The sequence below is a fragment of the Symsagittifera roscoffensis genome, chromosome 9, assembly GCF_963678635.1.
Source record: "Symsagittifera roscoffensis chromosome 9, txSymRosc1.1, whole genome shotgun sequence".
NCBI classification, from domain to species: Eukaryota; Metazoa; Xenacoelomorpha; order Acoela; family Convolutidae; genus Symsagittifera; species Symsagittifera roscoffensis.
In genome coordinates this window covers 45,443,428-45,465,292 of record NC_087070.1, presented here as the reverse complement: position 1 = coordinate 45,465,292, position 21,865 = coordinate 45,443,428, and the positions used below count along the sequence as shown (strand labels likewise).

The 21,865-nt window shown below is 37.3% G+C and overlaps 3 protein-coding genes across 3 annotated transcripts in view; 2 read left to right on the top strand and 1 right to left on the bottom strand.

Moving 5' to 3' along the window:
• The window catches only part of LOC134854374 (uncharacterized), a 95,942-nt gene extending 88,439 nt beyond the window's left edge, over window positions 1–7,503 (top strand). Inside the window, exons 4-6 of the mRNA XM_063870599.1 lie at window positions 13–148; window positions 2,940–3,627; window positions 5,694–7,503. Coding sequence (XP_063726669.1) covers window positions 13–148; window positions 2,940–3,627; window positions 5,694–5,901 — 1,032 coding nt within the window. The 3' untranslated portion in view covers window positions 5,902–7,503. The remainder of the gene's footprint in view (window positions 1–12; window positions 149–2,939; window positions 3,628–5,693) is intronic.
• The window catches only part of LOC134854376 (cdc42 homolog), a 270,377-nt gene that overhangs the window by 88,446 nt on the left and 160,066 nt on the right, over window positions 1–21,865 (top strand). The window lies entirely within an intron of this gene.
• LOC134854375 (ubiquitin-like modifier-activating enzyme 5) overlaps window positions 1–21,865 on the bottom strand; it is a 342,269-nt gene that overhangs the window by 179,209 nt on the left and 141,195 nt on the right. The gene's annotated exons all lie outside the window — the stretch shown is intronic.

Here is a 21,865-nt window from a genome sequence, read left to right as displayed (position 1 = left end):
TTTCGTTTTCAGAGTTCTTTCCATTCGGATTCTGATACAGACACGGAGACTGGCTTACCAGGCACTACCAAATCGCTTACTGGATCAGAAAAAGCTACCCTAAGGCTACTAGAGGAGGGCCTGAATGTATTTGACGACACTGAACTAGGTAATTTTTTTGGGAAAAATATTTTATATTTTATGAGTTAAGTCGTTTGCCCATGTTTTCAAGATTCGGTGTGAACGTAGTGAAGACTTTTATATAGGTCGTGATGATTTTTTTTCAGGAAGTCTTAAAATATGCTCTAATAACTACAGAAATTACATTGATGCAGCCAGTAGGTATATATACGTTTTTTGGGTTCAACTCAAGTTCGTTTGTCAAACGGAAGGCTAATTTCGCTCCCCGGTTACGCAAGAGTAAATGGCGCGAAAAAACGTGATTGAAAAAAAATCACCAAACGTGGTCGATTCGTTTGACCTTTGGTTTCTTTTTAAGTTCAGTTCATTTTTTTTGTCAAGCAAGGCAAATTCCACTATCGAACTGCAAAAGTTTAACGGTCAAAAAAAGGAGCAACTTCTATTTTCGAAAGGGGATTTTGTTTTCCAGAATTCCCAGCGGAATAAAAATAAAGTTACCTATTGGTTCAGTTGTCTCAAATTGTGATAATTATATCTAAAAATTGTCAATAAGTTCAAAAACTGAGTTTAAAAAAGTTAAGTCTGAATTTTTGCTTCGGTTTTCTTGAGTTCGTTGAATTTTGTCCAACGTCTATTGGCTTCATTTGAGTTCAAATTAAATTGAGTTCAATTCATCTACTAAAACTTGGACAAAGTTCGGTATCTTATTACGAAAGTGAATAAAAAAACTTTTACTTTTCAACTTTACCCGCGGAATAAAAGCCTTACCTATTGATTCATCAGATTTCTGAAACTTGTCAATTTTATCAAAAAAAATGCGAATCAAAAACTGTTCTCGAAATTCAAAGAGCTTTAATGCTTTTTTTTTACTTTGAAATTCGAAAATAATTTTTTTCTTCAAAACGACACTTTTGAAAAGTAGGTTCAACCTGACGAAGATTTTTCCTACTTGATCAACTGTCCTAACTGAACTGGTTGACAACGGACACAGACGAATCAAATATCGTGCCCTTGGTGTTTTATGTAACAAAGACATAAAGAAGTCTTCTTGCATCAAAAGTTATGAAAACTGGAAACTGAAGGAAATAACCACGCAATACTGAAATTCCTTTTTTTGGTCGGTTGCTTAGTTGGCCCTCTTGTTGTCATAATAACGTTGCATATTATACTTCAAGATTTTTGGAAAGAAGAATTTTCTTGGGTTGGCCGAAAAACAAAATTCAAATTTGGACGTGAAATTCAAATTTGGGTTGACATGTATCTAGCTTCTCCTTTCATCAAAACACCCAAGTTTTTTCAGTTTGAAAAAAGTTGCTTCAAACTCAAGGTATTAGTTTAACGTCTTCATCGACCCCTCACAAGTTGCTTATGGAGTAGTGACCTGTTTTCTGATGAGTCTGACTATGGTTGCGCCGATGCAACTATGTTGGCCTGGATTACACTGGACCGCTCACTGTCCTGCGGAAAAAGAATGAACAAAAAGCCTACATTTGCTTGTGTAACTTCATCGTAATTTTCTTAGTGCCAGACAGCAACTACGATTTAACTACGAAAGAAAACGCAGTTTAGATCAAGACTCGTCCAGATTATTAAACGAACTCTTCTGATAAACTTTGGTTTGGCTAAACTGACATGGGACGTCTTCACTACATTTGATGCGAAATCTAGCAAAGTCATGTGAAGTAAAGACCGCTTCAGAAAGTTTCAGACGCCCAGCTGTTAATCCCATTTCTGTTAAACCCATATCTGTTAAACCCATTTCTGTTAAACCCACCGGTTATAGTAAGCGAGGGTGTTCATGATTGAAAAGTCTAAAACAGAATTACCGCATATGGGTAACCATTGTGTTCATAACTGAACCACCTAATATAAAATTTCCGGATTTTTGTTTCAGATTTGACAAACTGAGTTTCTGACAAGACATTTTTGTGAAGTTAAGTTGACTTCAATATAAGATTATAACGAAGGTTTTAACAAAGGCTCTACAACCAAGGTAGCCCCAAATAGAAAGAATATTGAAATAAGGCGGTACAGATATACACTCCACCTAACCTAATAAAGACAAAGAATACCAACCACAAGTGCGGTGCCTTCCTCACCCATATTGGCTTTGTCAGAGCACGAAATTTAGCTTCAGAACAAAATTTTATTTTGAATGCGGTTTTCCTAGCAAAATAAAAACTACTGTTTTTTTTTCATTTTTGCTGAAGGTGGGTGTTTTTTTACTGAAGGTAGGGTGATGAATTTTTATTGTTGGCATGGGTTCTTTGACCGCAGAACATGATATTCTATTTTTTATGGTGTATTTGGGCAGGTCAATTTTTTGAGGGTGTTGACATATTGCAATGACAACTTGCACTACCTAAATATGCAATTTGGCCTAATATCCACTAGTTTGTAACTGCTCGTTGATTGGAAGACCTATGCTACTATAATTGGACAAGTTTTCGGCGAAACTTACCAAGAAACATGGGATGGGATGCGATGGTCGAATTTCAGCTTTAAAAAAACTATTCTGTTGTTGCGATAGCCTTCCCTGATTGTGTGATAGTATGCAAAAAAATGAACGTAGCTAATATGTCGGAACAGGTGCGGATCTAACATTTTATTGAGAGGGGCGGTTTAGGCAAAATTTTGAAAAAAAAGCCAAAAAGGGTTTTCCCCCTAGAAATTACAAAGTGCAAAGACTCTTTGGGTCGTTTGGGGGTCGAACTCTTAAAAAGGGAACGTCCCCCCCTAAATCCGCTATTGTGTCAGAATAAGTTAAATGATAATTTTGTGCAATGAGTGATAACTTGTAATAATTTAATAAATTTTAGTGCAACCAGAGCGAGATGCATACGAGGAAACAGATCCCCCCGAGGAGATTTTCTCAAACCCAGACTACGATATGTCGGACGAAGACGAAGACGACGATTACAACAGTACCCCTAATAAATATCAGAATCAGTCTCCTATCAAAATAGTTCCCACTTTACCCCTAAGTGCCAACAAACCTTTTGAAGGTATAGTGAAACCAGATACTTCTGAACCTTATGAGGTTGTAATGGGACAAGTTGTCGACTTGCACGAGATAATTGACATTGATAGTCGTACAAAAATAGTAGAGAAAAAGTCAGTCCAACAAGTTCATGGAGACTTGAAAAACAGTGAAATTATTCCTCCGCCTGATTACGATTCGGCTTTGCAGACTAGTCGCTACGTGAATTCAGTCATGTCAATTGTTGAAGAAAATGTGAACAAATCTACAGAGCAATCGTTTGATTCACCAACTGCGTTTATCCTACCGGCAGCTGAAAAATACCAGCCTCGGCTCGCAAAGCAGATTGCATACGTGAAGCCGAATATCAAAGAGCCGAGACAAATTCCAGCTCCGGATTATGACGAAACAGACGGCTCTTTGAGTTTGCTGAGCGGAAAGAATAGTGCCAGGATAATGTCGATGGTGGTGGAGACTCCGTCTTACATTGCGGGCAAAAATCATGGCCGCATTGATCCAAATAGACAGTAAGTAATAGAACGGAATCAAATTAATCATAAGTTTCTGCGCCAGAACTAGAATTTTCCCGAGGATGGGTTGGAGGTTTACAAAAGCACATGCTAGTGTTATAATACTACTCAACTTTTCCCGAAGTAATTCGGTTAAATTTGTATTCAATTTTTATTTTCAATTTCATTGGTGAGCAATTTAGTAGCTTGTCTTGGAGCGCCTGGTATTTACTGTTTAACTGTTGCATGATGTGGGAACTCTGTAAGAACCTCAGGTCAATTAGCTCAGTCAGGGAGACAAATGATCCATAATCTGGAGATTGGCGGTGCAATTCCCGTATGACGTTAATTTTCGATTTTTCAAATAATGTTTACATTTTTTGGCAATTTTAGAACCCTTCTATTTTTGACTAGTGGTTGCAAGTGCGGCATCATCTGTGTCAAATAACGAAACTTTCAAAAGTTTCTGTTTGACCTCAAGTTCTCGTTTTCTTCCGGCCATTTAAAAGCTCTGCTATTTCTAAAATATGCCAATGAGACTGTTTTCAGTTCCATTGTTAAGTGTCGTCGACTATAGTTCAGACTCTTATATAGGTCGCGATGCTTTTTCGTCGTTCATCATTTTTTTGAAGTTCACTTCATTTCCTTTTTTAAAAGTATGGCAATCCGCTATCGATCAGCGAAAGTGTAACGGTTACGACAAAAATTTGTCAAATATGCATTATTCTAGAAGTTCAAACAGCTTTAAGGCCATCTTTTCTTCGGAAAGTTGAAATTTTTCCAAAAAAAAAACAAGTCAGTGATTTTTTCTGTTTAATTGCGTTCATTAACTCTTTTCCAACTGTCTGTTGGCTGTTTTTTGTTTTGCTTTTTTTCTTTTTTCTTGACAAATTGATCAAAATTGTTAACTTAGTTGTTACTCTTGCGATTATCAAATCGGAACATCGAATTTTTTTTCGGGATTGCAACTAGTTTAACAAAATCATAAGATTTCATTCCCGTGCACTCCATTCACTTGCTGTCATGCTCAAATTCTTGGAAATTCAAATTAAACGACCGGTCTACTGCTTCTACTGACAGTAGTCAAAATTGAGCGGGAATGAAAATTCTAGTAATTCTATAGTTCGTCCCGATCATTGACTTGGAACAATAATTATTGATTCTGTAATTATTTCAAGTGCGAGTGTTTTTGTATTGCAATGGGATACTATGACTTTTCTGTTACAAATTTGCTCGCAGGACTCATATTGAGGTATCTGTTGGATATTTAGTGCAACAATTTGTTTTGAGCATGTTTGCATCATAATAAATTACGTCCTTTGTTGTACAAAAAAATTTCCATGCTAAGGGAGACGTATCAATTTTTTAATTTGATTTTTATTATACTGATGTTCTAAGCATATCTTTTTTGGCACTACGGATGCAAAAAATGATGTGCAAAGAATCTGAGCATTAAAAAAATCGAATTTTTCAGCAAGGATTTTTTTGTCTCACAAAGGATGCTCAAAAAAGGTGTTGCACTACACTTCAACTAGAAACCTCCAGGAGACTAGTTCTGTGAGCTAACTTGTAGCAAAAAGTATATTATCGCATTGCATTGCGATACACTTGCTCTCGCACTTGTAATAATTTGTAAATCAATATTTATTGTCGGTGCAAGTATTATCGGCTTTGTTCCTGCTTTGAATTTTTTTCTATTTAATGCTCAGCTAAGGCTGACAATAGGCCGTATTGACAGTTTCTTCGAAAATAATTTGCATTTAAGAGAAATCGTGAATTTTTGTAAAATAGTTTTTTCCGCCATTTGACCATGTAGTTTTTTTACGCAGGATTTCAGCTCATTTGTGGGCTAGCTTGCCATTCTATGTTAGTGATGCATCGCTAATAGTGTACTACTTCTTAAGTCTGAAGATGTACAGAATACCCCAAAACTGAATACTAGGCCTAGATGAAGGTTGATGAATCACCTACCAAGCAACTAAACAAAACGATGACAGCGTTGATGATCATGATGCTTTGTTAGCATATATATACTCTTGGATAATTTTATTCCTGGTCTCAAAGTGATTGTTTTTTTTTTGTAGCAGCGTTGTTCCCGGAATCAGGGAAGACATGAGTCCCTCTGTGCGCAATATGGTCAAGAGATTCGAATCAGTCACTCCTCAAGATTCAGACAGACCTAATCAAGTCTCCCAGAAGACAGAGAACTACACAGACTCTCCTCTCTCTGCTAATCGAAATTCGGCTGTTGTTAACACTCCAACGCCAAGACAGCCCAGCTGGGTTCACTAGAGTAGGTTCTCGCTTTGGTTCCAGTGTCCCTAAATTTCCAGTGGCAGTGTTGTAAATTAGGACGAAAATGAAAATAGGTAGATGCAGATAAATAGCATGAATTCACGCTGGCACGACAAACTGTTAGAAAGAACGGAACAAAGAAAAAAGAAACCAACGGATATTTACGCAGATATCAACATGTACGACAATTGAAATGAAAACACTTTAAAAGTCTTGTTAAATTGAGATACGGAAGTAGTGACTCAACCAGCGACCATCGACCGATTCTGAATCTGTCATGGATATATAGGTGCGTGTAACCATGAAGTTCAAAAGGGAGCATTCAAAAATGACGAAACTGAAGATTCAGTGACACAGATAGAATAGAAAAGAACTCAAACAACCCTTTTCACAAATTTGGCACAAAGTGAACTTAATTATTACTTAGATGAAAGAGCATTAACCTACACAAAGTGAACCTAACGACTAAAAACTAAAATGGTGATGCTATTTAGTGCGTTCGAGGTTACCGTTTGTAATACCTCTGAATTATGAAATCTGGTGATTTATAATCAAAAAGATAGAAGACAAAAGATTAAACATAAAAGATCTTAGCTAGTGGTCTTGCATTGAAAAGACCAACGTTACGAAGATATTTTTGAACGGCTCGTGTATTTCAATCGAAAATTAATCTGAATTAAGATAAATTTTCCATAGTTTCACCGGATTCGTGAGTCATATTTTATCTATAAATTAATGCTGTTTCATTTGCTTTGTACTATATTGCCCAATTTTAATAAGTTGCATTTCTTATTTCACAAATGATGGCTTTTTGTAAAACTTAAATATAGTCTTATTTTGCATATCAGTAATTTGAATCCTATTCATAGGCATATCTGTTCACAGCTTCTGTTGTAAAGGTTCACTTGAAAAAAAAAATTCGATTCACTTACAAATATTTAATTCTGATTTTCCAGAAGAATATTTTCTTCTGAGTAGCATTAGTTGTGAACAATGCAAACAGCGGTACTTTTATGAGATTTCGAGGAAATTTTAGGCAGCAGTTATTGCGACCTGCCTTGGTTTAGCCACTTATCAAAATAACCCTCTCAGCTCAGAAAAATACTCGAAAAAGTACCACTGTTTGTTTTTTATCATTAGTTGTGCTAATTTAGTGTAGTCTTCATAGAAGAAGTGCTATTTTCACATCAGAATCTACGTTTATTTAGTAGGCATTCGCCATTCCTTTTAGCAGGCTTAGCCAATCATTCAATTTGCAAATTTATCAAATTTAGTTTTATAATCTGTTGCTTTTTTGAATCTATGTGCAGGTTTTGACGTTTTGATTGAAAAATGCAACTTAAGAGTACTTGCAAAAACAATTTGAGTCGTGGTTTAATAATCATAGCTCTAGTATGTTTTGATTTCTTAAGCACTTTTGGGCTTTTTAGAGTCAATGAACATAGTGAAGTTTCTTCTATAGGTTTTGATGATTTTTATTTGTTTGTTTTACACATTGATCCAGTTTTCTCAATTTGGGTTAAATCAATAAAAAAGTGTCAAAAATAAGTTCTTCTTCAAATTCAAAGACCTTTCAGGCTATGTATGTGTTTTTCTTTGTAATTCGAAAGTTGAAAATTTTTCAAAAAACTAATCAGTATTTTGTTTATGTTTTCTTTCGTTCATTGACTCTTTTCCAACTTTTGCAAATAGAATCAAATTGTGCCTTGAGATCAAAAGTGCGTAACATCTTTTCTATTTCTTTTGACATAAGTGGTTAATAAATTATATTTTGTAAAAATATACATAGTGGAATAACGCACACAGCAGCTATAATGAAATGATCAAGTTGGTAGAATTGATAGAATTTAAATGTTTTCTCCTGAATTTTACTCGCTTCTTAAAAAGCTATATTTAAAGCTTACTTAAGCAATAGAAAAACAAACAAGACTGCTCGTATCAGGGCGAAGCCCTGAATGTTCCGACTGCCTTTTAAGGTTTATGGAGCAGCAGTAATAACATAAAAAATTAAATGAAATAAAATAAAATGAATTTTTTTTCTCCAAAATTTGAATTTTTGTTTTGAAAATCATCCCCCCACACGCCATATAAAGTACAAAAAGATAGATTTCTTTCCTTGCAACAAATCAATTATGGCAAATAAGCTTCGTTCAACCAATTTGGAACGATTTATAAGACGGATTAAATCTCCGCTTACGCGTTAATAGCGCGAATTATATCGCGCGTTAATTGTCCCAATTTGGTCAAAATGGCAATCTTTAAACCCTCATATCTTTACGAAAAATGATCACAGGTCCATTTAAGTTCAGGACAACAATGGCTTTCGAATGATATAAAAAAATTCCGTCAAAAATGGCTAGTTAAAAAGTCGAAATTTGTCTGAAGAAAATACAAACCCACCCCGAGCACAAACATTTCATTACTTTCGTATCGAAAGTCGGAACAACAAGACTGTTCTTAATTTTTCGACTGCCTCTTAAGGTCTATGGAGCAGTAATAACATGAAAAAATTAAATGTAATGAATAAAAATGAGTTGTTTTTTCTAAAATTCGAGATTCTTTTGTAAAAATCAGCCCCTCACGCGCCATATCAAGTACAAAGTGATAGATTTTGCTCCTAGTAATGAAACAATTATGACAAATAAGCTTCTTTCAACCAATTTGGAACGATTTCTTAAGGCGGAATAAATCTCCGCTTACGCGTTAAAAGCGCAAAATTTATCGCTCGTTTATTGCCCCAAATTGGTCAAAATGGCAATCTTTAAACCCCCATAACTTTGCGAAAAATAAGCACAGGTGAAATAACTTTCAACTTTAAGCTCAGGACAACAAGCCTTTTTGAATGATATAATAAATTCCGTCAAAAATGGCTAGTTGAAAAGTCAAAATTTGTCTGAAGAATAAAAAAATTCACCCCGAGCACCAATATTTTGTTACTTTCGTTACGAAAGTCGGAACAATGATAGTCTGTGTTAACTTGGGACAATTAACTCGATATATTTAGTGCTATTTACCTTAGCAGAGATTTAATTTGTCGTATAAATCGTTCCAAATTGGTTGAAGCAGGCTATTTGTCATAGTTGATACGTTACTAGGAGCGAAATCTATCACTTCGTATTTTATATGGCGTGTGGGGGGATGATAAGAAATTTCCAAATTTTAAAAATTAAAAAAAAATCAGTTTGATGTTTTACACAGAATTAATTTTCAAAATTAGTAATTAGCTAGGTAAAATTTTACGGTTGGGTTGGATTGTACGGTTGATCCAAAATAATTTGCAAGCTCTCTCAAATAAACAAAAAAATTGTCTCTGTTTGAATTAAGTTTGCGATGATGTCATTGTTTGATTTTTTGAAGCTTTCCACACGACCAAAGCTCATCTTGGGCTCGAAGAAGCCTTAGATTAAATAACGATCAATCAACCGAAAATAAATGGGAAATACGGGTTGAATGCTGCCGATGTCGAATTCTTGTTCGAGCAGAACCTTGTAAATCTTCCAGGAATATTACGAAATATCCTCATCGAAAAGTACAGATATCCCGCATTTGTTTCGTAAATTCTGGATCATTTTTTTCTATGTAGACGTGCTATCTCTTGAGGAGTTTTGCAGAAGAGGTCGTTGAGTTTTCTTATTTATGACATGCCGATATCCAATGGCTTTCAATGTTTGCTGCGTTCTGTGATTTTTGTTTTTTTTTAGTGCGCAAACATTGCATTAAATGATTGCACCTTGTTCTAAAAACCTGTGCAAAAAATTTACATCTTGTTTGGTGATGGTCCCTTATGAGACCTATCTACAGTGAAGTTTCACGTATAGGGCTCTAACATTAAGTTTACAAGTATACCCTTACTTTTAATTTTTGAAAATTTACCAATGAAGATATATCAACATTAAGCATGTAAATGTACCAAACATCTGCAAAAAAAGGCGTTCAACTCGGTATTGGTTTTAAGTTAGGGAAAATTTTAAGCGCAATTACCATATATTTTTTTGAAAAAGCGTTTGTTTCTGTTTAGTTTCAGCCAACTACCCAAGATCCATGATAGGCGGTTGCAGATAATCATGTCATGATAAGATTAACAGCGTAACTGTGTGGCCAGTAGGTGGCATGCGTAATAAGATGATACCTTTTTCAACCGACTGTAAAATTCTCAACTTTGGGCCTGCTTTCATGTTAAATAATTAGTTTTTAAGAATTGTGCAGTTCTTTGATGAGTTCGATTTTTTAAGCCCTTATTCCAATATTGTAAACCTTATGATTGGAATAAAATTCAATTATGCTCAGGAAATTTTGGTTTTGATAATTTTGTCTGTTTTATATGAACTTAAAATAATTAATTCTCAGGCGTCTTATCAAAGCTTTGATGTTTTCAACATGTGAAAAATTTTTGCCCGCACGTTTTAAAAAGTTGAAACTGTCTGCGTAGTCTTTGACCAAATTGTTTTACTCTTGTTGACTGAAATGTCTGAAAGTGAAATTACTTGAATTGTCTGTGACCAAATTGTCTGAATGCGATGCTTGAAAAAGTTTTTAAAAAAATTATTTTGGATGAATTTCACTATTTTGTTTTTACAGATAAACTTCGTCGAGAAAATTCTACGTCGAGAAAATTCTTCAAAAATTGGATCGAGAAAATATGGTCCTGAAATTACCAAAATTTAACTTTGCAAAATTAGAATGCGAGTGGTTGGGGCATAAAATAACCGAATCCGGAATTACTCCGCTCGTTCGAAAAACAAAGCCGATTATGCTCTAGTCAGGTTTCCAAGAGTCAAGATGATACGGGCTGAAGGAGGAGCAAACTTAAGAGAACGGCAGTGACAAAAATGGGATCAGTAATGATCGATGCTATTTTTAACTACGAGGGAAGAGAAAAGCTAGCGCCAGCGGAGAAAGATCGGGATACAGTGTTATCTATGTTAAAGTAAAGTAAAACTCAAAATTATACAAACTTGATTTGAACGTGCAGTTGGGCACGTAGCGCAGAGAGAGGGATGATCGTACGGTCTAAAACTCAATTAACTATTAAAACAATTTCCTTTCATTTTTTTTTACAATTATGCATTTAAATTTTTAAAAGAAGAGGAAATGTCATATATACATATTTATGTTATCATAGTTCTGAGTTCAGTTTATAGTCCGTTGTGGCAGTGACCTTGATGGCCAGTAATTGATACCTGCCAGCGGCGTTATCATTCTCCAGTGTTGGTGAAACATTCGAGCTTTGAGTTCGTAGATTATAAGTTGTCTATTTATCTTTCATAGATTCGGAATTAAGGTTACTGGAGATTCGTCTTTAGCAAGAGACAGAAAGAGAGAGAGAGAGAGAGAGAAAGAAAGAAAGAGAGAGAGAGAGAGAGAGAGAGAGAGAGAGAGAAATTTGTTGGCACCCCAAGCGCAAAGCCAGAGCTGACAGCGTGTATCATGAAGAGTGCTGTTGAAGCGATGACAATAAATGTGATGTAGTAGCTGAAACAGCAAGCTTGTTATGGTTTTTTGATCGAATAGTCATGTGATCTCTATTTAAGCTTAAGTCCATTTTTGCTAAAAATTAGGTTGTCATACGCCAATATTGAGAATGAAAAAAACTTAAGAGACCCAAAATTTAGCCAAAATGAAATAGAAGGGATAGATGTAGGATTACGAGGAATGGATTTGAATCAGAGGACAAGTACGGAAGGAATCGCTTACGAGAATAGCTGTAAATTGTGCTCACACAAAAACTGACGACCGTTGTGAAAAAAAATTATAACTGATTTATAAACTTTTTTGAATGATACCGAGTACATTTAACCCAGTTGGTTTTAGGCAAAAAGTTAGTTTTTGGGATTTGTTTTTTAAATCTGAATTTTTCATATCTATAATATTATAAAATGGATAACGAAGAAAAAACTTAGGTTTTACTTTTCAGTTTATGAATTTTTAAGGTTCAGTTTTCTTAGGGATTTGTGAAAGTATTCTATATTGCTTAAGCAGCTTAAATCCTCGGCATCTGACTTATTTTGACTGGAAAACTTCGAAAGTTTCACTTTTTTCAATTTTGATTGTTAAAAATAGAAGCAAAAATGTTGCCGAAAGATTTTTGACCGAAAACAAAAAATGGCTAAAACTACCTGTTTTCAGTCTTCAAGGTTAGTCTCAAAAAAGTTACAATTGTTTTTTGTTCGCTTAAAGTACCATGACTGCTTTCAAGTATTTACTTTAATCCCATTGATTTGACAGGCAGAAACAAAACTTGAGCAACTCAATCACTACAAACAAAGTTATTTGAAAAAATAGAAATTTGATTCCATTCCACCTCGCCAAATTTCGATCCGGTTATTCTTTTGGAAATACACTTGGCTGCAATATTTTTAGGGCACGGATATGTTTATTTTTTGAGTATGCTCATTGGTTCAGTATGATTTGACACAGAAAAGGAAAGCGGCGGTGAAGTGTTGGACGTTCGAGGCCCTACCATGATCCGGGCTCGTAGCTTGAGGGTGAGGCAACATTATTAGCCCAGAAAAATAACCAAAAAAATTGCATGTAGTTCTTAAGCAGAGGCACAACAGCTGTTATCCGTGATGAGCTCTACATCTTGTATGTTGGTCCTTTCCCTCGTGAATAAATAGTCTTAAAGATTAAAAGTTAGGAGAAAATGGTTAAAATGACAATTATGGAGATGTGGCTCTATCCTAAAACCTTATAAAGAGAATATTATTTCTCGAACCCTCAAAACTGCTCCCTTGAACTTAAGCCTGCGGGTCAATGAGAGCAGACAAGTTTTAAATATAGCTGCCTCCTAGAGGCCATTTGACAACTAGATAAAGAGCGACCCCTCACAGGGTTCGTGGAAAAAGTGAAACCTCCCGGGTTGACAAAAAATGCTTATCATACTATTTCATATTATCAAAAAAATGCTTATCATACTATTTCTTAGACCAAAAAAATACTATGAAAATAGCATAATAAACATTTTTTCCATACTATGAAATATTATGATAGGCATTGTTTCCATACTATGAAATATTATGATAGGCATTGTTTCCATACTATGAAATTGTATGATAAGCATTTTTTTCCATACTATGAAATGTTATGATAGGCATTGTTTCCATACTATGAAATATTATGATAGGCATTGTTTCCATACTATGAAATTGTATGATAAGCATTTTTTCCATAAATGAAAATAACAAAGAATATTTGTTTTGAAATTTTGTTTTTCATCCGAAACACCAACCCTGGATTTTTTTTCATAAGAAAACCCAGAGTGTAACTGGCAACTACAACGCAGATTAATTGCATTTGGTGATTTTATCCACCTACGTTAATTTTTACATTTTTACAGGGAATTATACATTAAAAATGTAACTTTTTGTATACGGCTAGACAATTTTTGGTTTGAAAGTTTTGGGAGTTGAGAAAAAAGGCCTGTTTTTTTCAAATTTATTTTTATCTTAGCAAATGAAATAAAAAAATCATAATCGTGTTTACAAAAAAAAACATTTTTTTTTGTGATTTTTGGATTTTATGTGTTAAAAATTTATCCTGGACTACGTTATAAAAATAAAAAGTCAAATTTTGCTTGCAAAAAGTTTTTTCGCAAAAATTTAAGTTTGAGCAGAAAAACAAGTTTGCAACCCAAAAAGGGATTAAAAAGTTCTTACCTCAAATTTGTGTTTTTGCTTATGGAAAAATGCATATCATACTATTTTCATATATGAAAATTATAGGATAAGCATCTTTTGACCAAAGTTAAACTCATGTTTTTGAGAGTCAAATTTTTTTCTTTCAATAAATATTTTTTTAAACTCATGTAAATTCATCCCGAAACATCGTTAAATTTATCTTGAAGATTTTTTTTTCTATTGCAAAATGCTTATCATACAATTTTCATATATGAAAACATTATGAGAAGCATTTTTTGACCAAAATCAAAATCATGTTTTTATTGAGCAGAAAGATTCAAAAGTTGGAAATAGAACAGAAGTATTTCTCTAAAAACGTTTAATACAGTTTTTAAATTTTGTATGAAAATTGTATGATAAGCATTCTTTCCATAGTCGCCATATATAAAATTGTATGGCAAGCATTTTTCTTTGATGGACGTCAGCCCGGGCTGAGGGTAGTAGCTGCCATCTCATTATGACTAGTGCCAGAAAATTGGTGTGGACTGTTCAATGAAAAAGCGAGAGAGAGAGAGAGAGAGAGAGAGAGAGAGAGAGAGAGAGCGAGAGAGGAAGAGAGAGGGGGTCTACTTTTTGACTTCACAAACGCAATGCCATAACTGACAATGTTTATCATGAAGGTTGTTGTTATTGAAGCGATGGCAGCGAATTTTGAACAGGGGTGGAACAGTAACTTGACCATTTTAGATGACAATTTCACATCGAACACGTCATAATTTCTAATAAAGACGGTCTGATTAGGTTAAGTAGGAATAAAGAAATGTTCCTCAATTCAGACATTGTCCAGGTGGACAGTTTTGAGTTTGTTTTTATTAAAGTAGACGAAATTAAGATTCACATCATGAGAACAAACTCCCATTTCCTAGCAAATTTCTAGTCTCCTGTATTTTGGCGAGAAAGAGGAAGACGCGGAATCTAACTCAAAGTGACACCCGATCTCTGTTGAGATATGACAGTACACTCTTAAAAATCTTCACGTGTTTTAACATAAGCCATGCTCATGTGTTTCTTATTTAGGAGCTCTATAAAGACTTCCAACAACACATGATTTTTCAAGTGAAAACACGTGAACAAATTTAAGAGTGTAAGCGATGAGTCATTGCTTTCTGCAATTTTTCAGCAATGGCATAAGCACGAAAACTACAAGCTTTAAAATCAATCGGTAAAACCATGGCAAAGTTTGGATCAAACATTTGGGGAATAAACATGGATCAAGCCTGGATCAATTGTGGAAAGCTGACAAGAACCTTCAGCTGATGCCAAAAAACACGATCAAGAAGGACATCATAGAAACTCGTCAGGAGTCGCAAGCTGGCATCAAACGATTGAATTTTGGAAAGTGATGAAAAGGAGAGTTTTGAGATCCCAGATGAGGCCAGTAGACAACCATATAATGCGGGAATTGATGCTACGCAAATCTTGGAATGAATTGCAAGGGAAAATAATTTGACCGAGATCTGCAAATGTTGTCGGAACGTCCCTTTTTGCTTGCTGATCCTTTCATAAACACCTGCCTCAATTGCTAATCAACTACCTGGCAATGGTTGGCAGAAATTAGATTTTACGAATCCTGGAGTCTGGAAATGAAGAGTTTTTTGGGAGCAAAGCTAAGTATTGTTTTTCTTTGATGGGGGCAAGGTGAAAGCGGGATGGTCCTCGCTCATAACAGAGATGCCTAGTGTATTGTTACCTCAATGACTTGAAATTTGCTGCACAAAGAAATGATCGTCTATGCTGCAACAAATCATGAGAATGAAAAAAATTGAAGAAGAAGAAGAAGTAATGTTAATTAAGTTATAAACACATATAACTTATGAATACATGACACTTAACAAAATTAAAGTTTGTAAAGGTTGCATCTAGTGGCGCGCTGGGGGAAAAGTTTCATGTGTTTTTCTAGTTTCTGATATTGTGCATGTGCCGTTCTATTTCTCAGGCGGCTTTTGGAATAGTCTTCACGTTGAGGCACGAGATGGTGTAAAATATGGAAGTTGTTTTTTCCTGCTTGTTGAAGTAGGCTGGCATCCGTTCTTTCAATTAGTGAGTCCATAGGATTAAATTTTCTAATGATACCGAGTTTTATTGCCTTTTCTTGAACACGGTCAATGGATTTTAGCGTAGTTATGTTTGCGCAAGCCCAAACTGGTAAGGCATAAGTTATTTGGCTCACTATTAGATACTCGTAAATATGTTCCAATTCTGATAGTTTCATTCCAAAACTTTTGAGTCTTGACAGAAGATAACATGAACTTGATAACTTTTTACACAAATTGTTGATATGTGGCTGGAATGTGAGTTTATAATCGAATGTAACTCCAAGTATTTTCATTTCTTCGACATCTTCAACGTTACTCAAAACTGGGGGTGAACATTGAGAGGGCGAGCTGTGTATTGTCATAACTTTTGACTTCTTATCGTTGACGAGAAAATCGTTATCTGAACACCATTGTTTGATATGCTGCATTGAGATGAGTGACAATCTCAGCAATCCGGTAGAATTGAATGGAACTTAATCGCGTCCCAAGATGGAGGATGGAAGAAGATTGGAGATACGAAGACCCGCCAAAAAGACTAATAGAATTTGGGGAACAGAGATAGGAAAAAAAGAGTACTTGGTGACTTAGCGTACTGTGATTCTAAGGAGAAATGCGAGTCCCGAATCGGAAAAGAAGATTCGCCAATTTGCACCAACTGCGATCTTCAACAAGAAGAAACGGCCGAACATTATCTACTAACCTGCCCACGCTGGACTAAGGAGAGGCTCGACTGCCTGGGAGCGGTTCCAGATCCGTCAATCCTGCAGAACGCCCCCGAGAGCGTGGTTTCGTTCATCCGACGAACTGGCATGATCAATGCCGCTTAATCAGTGAAAAGCCCGGGACAACCAAACCAAACCAACCAAAAGTCCCATTTGACCGGGAGCTCTTATATTGTCATACAGAACTTTTGCGAGCAGAACAAAATTTGAGCAACGCTGAGATCAATTTCGAGTTGGCAGAACTGTTTGACTTCCGAAGTATGTGACTGAGAACCCGAAGAGTGCGAGTTCGAAATGTTGATGCAAGAGTCCCAAACCCAAAAGGGGGGTTGTGCAGACTCTCAATGTGCCTCCATACGAATGCGAGAGTAAACTGCAGTTCTCTAGAGGCATTCACAAAATGTCTGAGAATGACAAATAAAGTTTTAGGAGATTTTGATAAATAGGATAATTCGAGGAGCGTGACAAAAACGTGAAACAGCACCTTTGAGGGTGAATCAAGTAAATTGTCATCAAGCGACGTTTGCAATGAAACAGGAATTTATTTGAGAAAAGCAATAGACACAGTGGCTCGAAACTGTTAATAAAGCTCCTGCGTCTGGCTTTTGCTGTGTTGTGTTTCGTTAATGCTCTAATAGGCTTTCAAAACTTGTTCAAAAATGAAATTATACTTGAAATAAGCTTCAGTTGCATCCAATAAGCATAAGCATCCAAGAAAAAAATTCATCTTGCATCGACATTAATATGGAGACGGGGTCTGAGATTCTGCAGTTTGAACATAGATGAAACCTATCGACCTTTTGATAGAGCTGGAATACTTGTTGGAAGCGCCGGGAATAAACAATTTCCTGAGTTGAGATCCCATGCGGATGTCCAGATTTTCACGACAACTTTTGGGCATGTCTAAACTTTCCCGCCCGACCGCAATTAGGTATGCCCAGATTTTCGCAACCGAAACTTGTTATTTCCAGACCTTCGCGACCACAATGATCAGTCGCGACTTTTGCGACCGAAACGAAGGTGGAGCGACAGAAATATCGCGACCCATATTTGGTATATCCAGACTTTTGCCACCAAGATTTGTCATTTCCTGACTTTCGCGATCAAAAAACCAGGCTGCGACTTTCGCAACCAAGGCGGAAACGGCTCGACCAAACACTCAGCCATTTCCAGATTTTTGCTACCAACGTGGAGACAGCGCGACTGAGAAAAAACTCTTGTGGTTTATGCGAGCGAGGTTCAGACGACGCGACTTTCGCAACCAGGGTGCAGACGGCACGATTCAGGAGCCGAAGCGACTCAAAAACTGCCAGATTTTTGCATATTCAGTTTCCCCTTCACGCCCTCAAGTTCTCCCACTGTCTTTTCGCTATTTTAAAGTCAATCCAGACGCTCTTATAAGTTTTTCAAAAACTAAGTGTAGTCTCAGTCTATGATTATTTTTGTAATGGTTTGAGGTGAAAAAAAACTCGGTATAAACAGCATCGCAGATGCCAATCTGATCGAATCATCAATGTCTTGCATGCAAAAAAGTGACAAAAAAGAGTTCCGACTATGCGGGAGCGCTCTTTATTAGTATTATGAGAATTTTGTATGTATTTAAGGATATCGATGAAATAAGATATCCTTAAATAAGATATCCTTAAAGATATCCTTAGATGAGTAATCTCTTCAAGAGATTACCCAAGCCGTTCATGTCACCCGAAAGTGATCAGTCGTCTTAGTTGATTAAAAACAATCAAGCAGGCTGGAATATTTAAAATACTCTCCACTCAAGCCTTTCTAAAAAAATGTCTCTAAAGCCACTAACCAAAATCACAATGCAAATTTATAAATGCATCAAATTTTTTAATCTTTAAAACAACTAAATGTTTTCTTTTCAGTTTCAATTGCAAACTTAGTTGCTTTGTTTCTCATTTGAGTTTTTCTTACACACAAAACAATTCTGAGTTTTAACATCTTTTCTTTCGTTGTTTCTTGTTTTTTTTCTTTGTTCACGCTTCGTTTTCGTCGTTTAGAAGTTCTAAATTTTCTAAGTTCTTCTAATTTTCTTCCTTTTTACATCTTGTTTTTCGGCCATCTGTCAATGCTCCATCTTCTCCTCCTGCGACATTGACTCCGCACTTTCAGTCTCAGTGTCTTGCAACACCTCGGTAGCTATTCTGACACCGTTGGAGGCAGTCCTACAACACTTCTGCTCGTCTACTCTTTGCTTACAACAAGGTACAGGATCAACGTTAGTCTCTCTGTTTCGGCAGAAGCTATTGTGGAGGCAAAACGTCACGTTTCTCCGCAAGTCTTCCTTCAACAGCCTTTCTCTTTCTCTTCCATCACATTCACTTGTCCTAGAAGTCCTCTTCCTCTTCACTGCGGTGGTTAGTGCATTCCGATGAGTCACAAAAGCTCGCTTGAAAGCTCCTGCTTCAATGTCCAGCTGATACGCATTGTACACTCTGCTGTGCTTCGACATATGCTTCTTGGCATACTCGTACAACCATGCAGTCATGTTGGCTCTAAACCATGGCATCAGTCGTCTTCTGGCCCATATCTTCTTCACTTCCATCGGAATGTTCAAGATTTTGCGCATTGTGTCAAAAAGATCTAAATCTTTTAGACAATCAAGTTCCTCCAGTTGTTCTTTCGTCGGTATCTCCTGTCGATTGTACTCTTTTACATGAGGTTCCAGCGATCGTATCGCCATCATAAGTCCCACGATCACTATCGTTATGGGCTTTGATGAATCTGGTAAACCCAAGGAAAGCAGCTCTCCACAGTCCCAGATCAACACCAGATTACTACGCCCGGGGTACCACCATGTTTGTAGCAAGCAATGGCAGGGGAATTCATTATGTGTCGATATGATGCTCCTCCAATTACGCTTTCCCAACGCTTCCAGTAGTAGTTCCACTTCCATCATCACTCGGTGGACCTCATCATTCTCATCTACTGCATTGTAATCTGTTACTGTTGACCCTTTCTGCTTCAGTCTTTCAAAGTCACTGGAGTTCCCACTGGCCTATTCCATGAACTTCTTTCCCAGTATCGATTCGAATTCTTCTTTGGTTCTGTCTGAACTGCTGAGAACATTTTGCACAGTAACGTGTGAAATTATTGCTAGTCTTATGCGTTTTGGCACTGAGAAGGTTCGATCCGCGATCGTTCTCGTACTTTTTACATCCAACTCAACGAAACGCACTGGGTATCTGCTCTTGCACATTGGAGCTAAAGTTGATCCCATTAAACATCGCGCTCCCGCCGGTCTACGATAGGTTTCACTGTGTCGGATGTTCATTTTTGTCTCGATGGCTTCTCTCCATTTTCCAATATACCCTTGCTCGGTTTGCAAAACTCCCGGAATTACTTCTGCACTGAAGGTCGTGATCATCTCATGCTTTTGTTCTATGCTTTTAACCCAGTCCTCTGGTCCCCAGCCGGGCAATTCTACCTGGTCTTCTCCGTTGCTCTTAGAGGCTTTCGTCATTCAATTATAAATTATGTTCAGGTCACGGAAATTACAGTCCGAATTCAGTTCCCTCTGCACGTCTTGTGTTGCACGCAATATTGAATTGGCGTTAGGACTCGGACATCATGATGGTTTCATCGGTTCCCATGCCACCCTTAGACTCGTTTTTAGCAGTTCGTCCGAGAATCCCAATCCAAATTCCACTCGGTTGTCCGATTTTGGCACTGAAGGTGCAGTCACTTTTTGTTCCAACACGAGGCCCTGCTTAGTCTGCTGATTAGCAGCGCTTTTTATCGTTGCAATTCTTGACGTCCACAATCTTAGCAACACTGCTTGCTCGTAATCAAAGAAGCAATCGCGTATGTCTTCTTTCATGAAAAGGTTGTACGCCATCCCTATGATTCCGGATACGTAACTGTATGATTTCTTCCTGATCGGTCCACAGTATTCACTGGACTTCGGCAGTGCTCCCATAGATATTTTTGTGAGCCTCATCTCCTTGTTAGAGAATCTCCTTATTTTGTCAATATTTTTCATCGGTTCCAGCTCCACAGGCTCCTTCATGTTCACTCGCATCGGGTACTCTGATGGAAGTCCAAAAATGCTAGTAAGAGCAAGACTTTCGCTCGTTCATCGCCTTCTCTTAGCATCTTGACTCAAGTGTTCGATGCTGACACTGATATTTGTTCTTTTTTGAATCGAATGAAACAGAGAGCGTTTTTCCGCTTCGCACACGCTACTGCCGCTCCTTCTTGGGTTATCAGGTCTCTCATACTCGCCATTAAGATTACCTTCTCTCACTTCGATCTTTTTCTTTCTTCCGAAGCAAATTCCCCGCGTGTCAGTCCAGGCATGCACCAAGCGAACCTCAGTTGTAACTCTGTTCTCACTTAGGGTATCGCTATCAGAGCGTGTATCTTCGGAGTGGTTCTCATTTCTTCTTCGAAGTATCCTAACACTACTGCTCTCCATGGTAGGCTCACCAACTGCTCTATCGTTTCCGCGTGCACTTCAGACGATACCAGAGTTCCGTATGCCTTCTGCTTCAGGGTTATGCTTTGCATCATCGTCTCTAAATAGCCTTCCATGGCACTTTTAGTTTCCAGAGCAATTAAGTGTCCTCTGGCCGAGTTTCTGTATTCCATCATATCCATGTATCCACCAGCCGGTTCATCAATCGATACAGTTTCCGACACTGTAGTTATATTCCACTGGGACTAGCTGTCCTACGACTATGGTTCATGGGAGACGGTCTCTCCATTTGTAGGGTACTCTCTCCACATTGGCTGAGTATCTCCATTTCTAACGTTGCTCCAGTCAGAGTGCGGTCACTCCTCTTGGTTTTTGTAACTTGATTATTCTAAAGCTGCCATGAGAATGGGTGGCGCCATCGCTATGTCAGTCTACATTCATTCAGTGTCAGGCAATCGGTCATCACCCTGTCCCATGTCCATGGCTTCGTCAACGCGCTTTCTTTTGGCTGAGTTGACAGCCTTTATCGAGTTTTCTAAATCCACCTTTGACTTTCCAGCTTTCATCAATGTCACTTTGCTGCCAAGATTCATTTTCATTTCTTTAATACTGTCAATCACTATCTTGGATTGCATCGTTCGGGTTCTTGACAGATATACTACTTCTTCCTTGTCTTCTTGCGGCGTCATCTTTATAGGAGAGTTTGCCTCACTTTCGTCAGTGGTCGAGTCAATCAGTAACTCACTCAATCTCCCTTCATACTCGTCGAGTTTGCGAAGGACTTCCAGCATTAGTGGTCTGTTGAGACCTATTTTCAGAATAGACTGAGTCCCGTAGCTTTGAACTACTGTCCAGACCTCTTCCATGAAGGTAACTCTGTCCAATCTGCATCCCGTCTAATCTTCGTGGTCACTATGAAGAATTCCCCACTCGTCTCCGGGCAAACTTCCCAAGAAGGGTACTCTGGCACTGCCTTCTATTTTGCTTCTCCTTGGTGATTCCGTCACGAGTTTCTTTTCGGCATTTTTAGAATTGCTCGGAGAACTGCTCTCCGGCAAGTTCCATTTCAAATCCATGAAGGCCGACGGGGGT